Here is a 7,424-nt window from a genome sequence, read left to right as displayed (position 1 = left end):
AACTGCTAACTTATTCGGCATATGTTTTACTCATTGGATATCACTGGGATACACCCATGCAATCTTTCATTCACACACATACACTAAGCCCAATTTAGCTTTCCCCAATTCACCTATAGCGCATGTCTTTTGACTGTGGGGGAAACTGAAGCACCCAGAGGGAACCCACATGATCACAGGGAGAACATGCAAACTCCACACAGAAATGCCAACAGACTCAGCCGAGGCTTTATCCAGCGACCTTCTTGCTGTGGGGCGATCGTGCTACCCACTGTGCCACAGTGACACCCTATGGTTAATTTAGTTCATCCAATTCACTTGTTTTTGGAAACTGAAGCACTCGGAGGAAACCCACATAAACACGGCAAAACACGCAAATTCCACACAGAAATGTCAACTGGATTCGAGCCAGCGACCTTCTTGCTGTGAGGCGACAGTGCTAATCGCTGAGCCACCATGCCACCCTGTATGTTGAGAACATACTCGAATAAAAGTCTCACCAACTTCCGTTTCATAATGGTTCAAAGAAGCTAAAATTATAAATAAATCCTTATAAAAGTAAAGTGCATGTCTAAATAAGGAGGTCATATTGATATATTAAAAAACAACTCTTGACGCTGTTCATATTACTATCATGTATTTGTCCTCATTTTAACACAATGACTTTGAAGCGGCTATTCATCTGCATCCTTGGATTCGAGTGGATTGATTTTTCGGAGGGAGAGATCGGGTCTTTTATATGTTTGTGGCATAACAATAAGGTCCAAGTCCTTCAAAGTGTTGTAGTCCTTGAGACCCGTTCTGTTTGATGCTCTGTTCAAATGTTTGAATATTGCATGACGCTGCCTGTGATCCAAAAGATTGGAGAAAATCCAATTTGTTACTCCTTAATCAGAACACTTGGTTTGCATTTAGATGTTTGGTTTTCATGAAATATGTACTAACCTCCTGCCAGGCTCAGAGCGAAACCAGGAGCTGATGCTTCCATCTTCAATATCTCTATCATTGAGGATTGTTGGAGGATCACTGTCTGTCTGGTTATCCAACTGTAATTAGAGCATATTGAGATTGTTTTAGAAGCCAAAGTTTCATCTCGGAAACACCACCTAAGTCATTAATGGAGAAAAAAAAGGAGGTTTGTAAAACAACCCACATATACCCAAAAACCACACCTGTTTGTTTACATTTTCACTTTTCTCAGAGCTCAAGACATCTGACTGATTGATCTCTTCATCCAGTACTGGATGAGAAGGCATGCTCAAGGGATCAATGAGGATCTCGTAGGGAACAGCCGGGTGCTTCCAGGAAGACGGCGTTTCAATCCTCCAATCCTCCTCTTGACCAAAAGTACCTGAGAAGTTTATGTAGTTCAGACTGTCGTTCATTTTATTCTCTGAATAAAATGAAATGACTACTGAATTACTTCTTTTTAGTCCATCAGACATGTACAGCTTACATTTATTCACTTATGCTTTTATCCAAAGCCACTTGCAAAGGAGGATAAAAGAAGCACTTTAAATCAATAGAGAGCAGCTATATATACAGGAGTTGGACAATTAAACGGAAACACTAGCCAATTTAACACTGGCCAATTTGAGGTTGGATGTTTCAAGGCTAAATTTGATTCATTGATTGCATATTCCACATTTAACCACCTCAACTCTCCTGTTTCGACCAAAATTGTTCGTTGGGAGCTTCACATGGTCAATTTACATGACCAAGCTCCTATAGCCAAACCTTTGGTCACTCATGCCAATGCCAAACGTCAGTTTTAATGGCATCTGCAGCAAAAATCTTAGGCTGTGGACAATGTGAAACATATGTTGTTCTTTAAAGAGTCCACCTTCATTGTTTTCCCACATCCGGGAGAGTTAGGGTGTGGAGAAGCTCCAAAGAAGTCTACCACCAAGACTATTGCATGCCTAGAGTGAGGCATGGGGGTCTACCAGTGATGCAATATCACGGAACTCCCTAGACCCAATACTTGAGCTAGATGGGCGCATCACTGCCAATGACTGCAACTTTTCTGAAGGACCCACAATGCTTAAAACATTGAATCCATCCATGAAGGCGATGCCGTGTATCAGGATGATAATGCACCGATACAAACAGCAAGACTGGTGAGAGATTAGTTTGAAAAGTTGAACATCTCGCATGGCCAACACAATCACCAGATATAAATATTATTGAGCCACTGTGGGGTGTTTTGGAGGAGCGAGTCATGAAATGTGTTTTTTCTGCATCACGTAGTGACCTGGCCACTATTCTGTAAGAAGATTCACTCAAAATCCCTCTGGCCATTGTGCGGAACTTGTATCTGTCATTCCTAAGATTAAATGATCCTGTATTGGCCAAAAAAGATGGTCCTAACCATTAACAATGAATTATTGTAGTCTCAAACCATGTGTTTCAATTTCATTGTCCTAGCCCTGTAGATGTTATGAAAATTGTAAGTTAGTTTAGCGGTTTAGTTGAGTTTTTTTATTTTTAGAAACTGTTTGGTGCATAGTGATCTTATTCTGCAATGCATAAGTCCTAACATATGCATAACTCTTTTCTGCAATTGTTTCATGAAATGGGAAAATGTATATATGGGAATATATATATATATAGTGAATAAATACAAGTTTGCAGCATAACAAGCTGTTTATTTTTAACAGTAAAATGCAATTCAAGTCAGTGAGACAATAAGATTTCAATGGCTGCACCTGCTTGTACCTGGAAAGAATAAGGTCAATTGAAAAATGCAACAGCAAATATTGGTGTGCTGCTGACACATTTCGCCATGGTTTATGCAAAAAGACTTTGACAAAAATCCAGACATCTTGTAAGCTTGTTATCAAATGTACCTATGTAATCCCCATGAATATTCCACAGGCGCACTGAACAGTCCATGGAGGAGGTAAGCAGAAACTGGTCCTTGTCAACTATCTTTAAGCTTGAGATGAAATAAAATAAGATTAAAGAAATGCCTTTAATTCAAATGAAAAATGTTTAACAAAAACAGACAGAAATAAAAGTAAAAGAAAACTTTGTCTGCTTTTCTTTTGACACCTTGAACATACCCTGTGATGCTGCGGATGTGTGCGCGCCAGAAGTTTATCTCTGGAAATGAATAATAATGAACCAGGGAACAACATCAGCATTAATAACAACTTTGAAGCTTAATAATGAAAATGAGGACTGTCCTTACTTTCAGGCGGGTTTTGTTCAGGCCCCATTGCGTATTGCTTGACATTGTACACATAGATGAAACCGACATGATCGGCAGTAAAAAGCATGCTGTCGTCCTGTGTTAAAGCCAGTTTTGTGATCTGCTGCTGAAGGTGAGACTTTAAAAAAAAACAGCTTTGATTACAACTTTGAGCTAATTGTGTTTGCACTGAATTTATTATTAAACTTTTCACTTACGGCTTGAAAAGATGCGACGAACTTTCCACCATTCAAAACACTCCAGAAATTAACATAACCTTTATGGGCATATGAAATAAATATTAAGGGTGAATTAAGAATTTTCTGTATTTGAATTGATTTTATTCATTGCTATGGCTGGTTTACCTCGAGACCCTGAAGATACAAGCCAAGCAGAAGAGGCCAGTTCAGGAACAAACGCCCTGGTCTTTAGGAAGATGAGGCTTAGCACACTCGTGTTTTGCACTGTTGTGGGCAATCAAACAACAACAAAATCCTCTTACAGATTGTGATTTGTATTCAAAAATGTCATGATAGATTTGCTTTGGGCTTTTCACACTGAGCTTAATCCTGGGATATTTTACAATCCCGCTTTCAGCCTTGGGTAGATAAAACATTTCTCTCCAAAAGTTAAAATGCTTTCTGACATTTTTCTTTGTCTAAAACAACACATAAACAAACACAAATTAGTTCATAGACAAGCAGAACCAATGACAGCAATGTTCATAAAATCTATTAACCACACTGGGAGGCTTTTAATAAAAAGACATTATTTTTTCAGCATTAAATAATGGCAAAAATACTAGTACTCACTACTGCAACATTAAAATATTTTAAATGTGCCATAGAATGAAGTGACACAATACGTAAAATAGTTTTCTTATATCTATAGTAGGGTTGTTACTATACTGGAATTCGGTTCCAATCGATACTTAAATTTTAAAAACGTCTATTTCCCGCGAACATTTGATCGATGATAGGCACGTTCTTAAACACAGCTGATTTGCCATTGTGTTCAACAGAAACGACTGCGATTGACCATAAATTTCATCAGTTCACCGAACTCACCACTATTTACTGAGTGTAACCACAGATACAGGGACATTGGAACATTTTAAAGCTGTGATTTATTAGTGAATCGCTCCTATGTCAGCATATAAACAAACCAGCTAATCGAGGTGACTTTAAAATAGAGGTCTGCATTCCCGCGGCTGTCCCGCGGCTGGACCCGACAGATTTCTGCGGCGCGGGAATAAATTTGCGAATAAATCGCGGGAGCGGTCGGTAACGGGTTTAATTTGGGACGGGAGCGGGCTGCCTAGCAATATATATATATATATATTGCTATGCGAATGAGAGAGAGAGAGAGAGAGAAAGAGAGAGAGCTTTGCTTGTGTGTGTGCTTGGTGCTTGTGTGTGTGTATGTTAGTGTGCGCGCGAATGAGAGAGAGAGAGAGAGAAAGAGCTTTCCCAGATAGCAAAATACACTAGGGCCAGTTCCGGCTAGATTCTCGCCTGCCGGAGACTTACCACTCAGCCCGGCTCTGGCTGCCGGACTCCGGATGCTTGTGGAGTCACTGCCCGATTCCAGCCCGAATCAATCGTAAGCGAGCCAACGCTGCCGCATCCGCGCCAGAATCGGCCCGAGGCTGGCGCGACTCAGTATTTATATACCTTTATATAAAACCTTTTGGTATTACATTGGTACTTGATACATGGTATTACAAGCCTTTGAGTTGATATAACAGCAAACGCCTGTGTGTCTGCTTGGTACTTGTGTGTGTTAGTGCGCGCGCGCGTGTATGAGAGAGAGAGATTGGTCTGTGTGTGTGTGCTTGGTGCTGTGTGTGTGTTTATACAGACAGCTTGGCTGTCTGGACTGTAGCTGGGGGATTTTCGGTTTTGTTCTCCCCCGCTCTTTAGCGGGATCAGGCGCGGCGACCAGAAAACGGGGCGGGTCGGGCAGCGGGACAATAAATAATATAAGCGGGAGCGGTCGGGTTCAGGCTAAAACCTGGCGGGTGCGGGATTTAAAATTTGGTCCCGCGCAGATCTCTACTTTAAAATGCTCCAGTGTCCCTGTATCTGTGTTTACATTCAGAGAACTGATAACCTTAACAGCCAATCACAGTCATTTCTGTTTAAATGTTTGCGGGAAATTGACATTTTTAAAAAAATCCAGTATCAATTGGTACCGAATTACAGTATCATGACAAACCTAATTTATAGTACTGTAAATGCAGTTTTGGTAAGTGCAAAAATTTTCCAGAAATAGTTTTCAGGTACATTTCCAGAATCGTCCCAAATACAATATGGTTAGTTTTGACCTTATTTGGAAGGGTCATGAACAATAATGAGCTATGCTTTGATGCTCCAGCAGCTCTGCTCAGACACACACATGCAAAACAATCAAATTTCAGCTGTCAAAAAATATTTATATATGTATTTAGCTTAAATAGCTTATAATCTGTATATCCCACATTTTGCATTCTGACAAGTTGTGATTGATTGTCTGCTTCACAAATCCGGTTACTCTTCTGTGAAACCTGTTCATTTTTAAAATAAGATTCCCACATACATAGTATATATAAGCTCATTGTTATAATCTCACTAGGAAACTTTGTGGCCAAATAAAGTCCTCAAATGTTAAAGTCTGTCTTTTGTTCCAATTTACCTGTTTTTTTTGTTTTTTTTGTTTTTTTTACTGAAATTTTACACTCATGGAATTTACCTGCAAAAGAGGAAACAATAGTGTTTTAGGCTCAGTCTAATTTATTCAGCTAGGCCTTTCTATTCAGCTATATCTAGATTTTCATTCTATGGCACAATTAAAGACCCTCTTCCAAGAAAGTATGCTACCAAAAACATGCTCTAAAAAGGTTTGTACTACAGCAAGCTGTTAATAAATCTCACACTTAAATTTTTCACAATAAACTTCTTATGTTTGTCAAATTATTCTTAAAGATCCCGTGGAAGTGCTTTGAAATGTGCATTTTTTATTCCATGTTTGATATAATCAGAACTGAAAAGTGAAGAGCGAATAACAAAGTAGCTCCTCCCCTTTAAAAAAAACAGCCAATAGTGTTTCATTTTTATTGGTTGAGATCAAGCGCTTCAAATGAAAAGCAAATGAGAAGCGTCTTGAAGGGGGAGCAGCATGTCCAGCCTGTTCTCACGAAAAAACGTAAGTATTTTATGTTTTGTCAGTGAAGTGGCGTATGAAAATGTATGATTTTAAAAAGGAGGTGTGGCACCCAACACCATTCCTAAACCCAACCATCATTGGATGATGAGCAAATAGTATAAAATTGTACAAATTAGATTCGCCACGAAATCAAAAGGTTACGAATTGCCGTGAAATTGTGTTGTCAGATACTATAAATCATTTCATTGGTCAAGATTTGATGAAAAAATGAAGTATGAGGTGACTAGAAAATTGTTGATCCATTTAGGCGGAAGTGACAAACTGCAAGCCCACTAGCCAATGAAAATCCTTAAAAACTAACTGAAACTAACATCTACATTTTTTTCATTTTAATTTTGCAAGACCTTAAATGTCTTATCTGAAGTCTTTAATTCTGGATGTTCTTAGAATTCCAGTCCTATCGTTGACAGTGTGAACCCTAAAATAATACTCCCTTTTCCCTGGGGTTTGTTAATTCATGTGTGAAAAGCCTTTCTGAGGATCAGCAAATCTATTATTGGTACCATGAGAACTGCTGATCTTTTGAGACTGCGGGGTCTGGAAGCGACACTGTATGCGTCCAGAAACCACATTCCACACAATGATCTCCCCATCGAAGCTGCCAGTGGCCAGGAGATGTGGTGTGCAGTGAGCAATGCACAGGATATCTTCTTTGTGTCCATTCCTCTGTGTAAAACATCAACACATTTCTCTTTTCTCTTGTGTAGTGCAGTCATGTGTAGAAATAGGTGTTTGTCGTGGATGTTGCTAATACCATGTCGTCCTGCCAGGAAGGTGTTGGTCTCTGAATGAACTGAGTTTCCTCTTTGGAGTCCTGTCAAAAGCAATACAATAATACCATCTGAGCACTTTTTACAAGAAAAAATAAGTAGCAATTCTGCACTCTTCTGTTCATTCATTCATTCATTCATTCATTTTCTTGTCGACTTAGTCCCTTTATTAATCCGGGGTCACCACAGCGGAATGAACCGCCAACTTATCCAGCAAGTTTTTACGCAGCGGATGCCCTTCCAGCCGCAACCCATCA

At 39.5% G+C, this 7,424-nt stretch overlaps 1 protein-coding gene across 13 annotated transcripts in view; it reads right to left on the bottom strand.

The window, feature by feature from the left end:
* Window positions 1-620: 620 nt before the first annotated feature.
* wdr95 (WD40 repeat domain 95) overlaps window positions 621-7,424 on the bottom strand; it is a 40,227-nt gene continuing 33,423 nt past the window's right edge. For 5 of the 13 annotated variants that reach the window (XM_073923838.1, XM_073923840.1, XM_068213761.2 and 2 more), the window contains 10 exons: window positions 7,152-7,211; window positions 6,901-7,063; window positions 3,559-3,657; window positions 3,412-3,470; window positions 3,194-3,332; window positions 3,066-3,105; window positions 2,850-2,938; window positions 1,173-1,351; window positions 946-1,046; window positions 621-846 (listed from right to left, as the gene is read on the bottom strand). In XM_073923838.1, coding sequence (XP_073779939.1) covers window positions 675-846; window positions 946-1,046; window positions 1,173-1,351; window positions 2,850-2,938; window positions 3,066-3,105; window positions 3,194-3,332; window positions 3,412-3,470; window positions 3,559-3,657; window positions 6,901-7,063; window positions 7,152-7,211 — 1,101 coding nt within the window. In that variant the 3' untranslated portion in view covers window positions 621-674. The remainder of the gene's footprint in view (window positions 847-945; window positions 1,047-1,172; window positions 1,352-2,849; window positions 2,939-3,065; window positions 3,106-3,193; window positions 3,333-3,411; window positions 3,471-3,558; window positions 3,658-6,900; window positions 7,064-7,151; window positions 7,212-7,424) is intronic. The other 8 variants (XM_073923839.1, XM_017351200.3, XM_073923842.1 and 5 more) reach the window with 2 other exon arrangements.

The sequence above is a fragment of the Danio rerio genome, chromosome 15 (genome assembly GCF_049306965.1).
Source record: "Danio rerio strain Tuebingen ecotype United States chromosome 15, GRCz12tu, whole genome shotgun sequence".
Taxonomy (NCBI): domain Eukaryota; kingdom Metazoa; phylum Chordata; class Actinopteri; order Cypriniformes; family Danionidae; genus Danio; species Danio rerio.
This window is presented reverse-complemented; position numbering and strand designations above follow the sequence as displayed.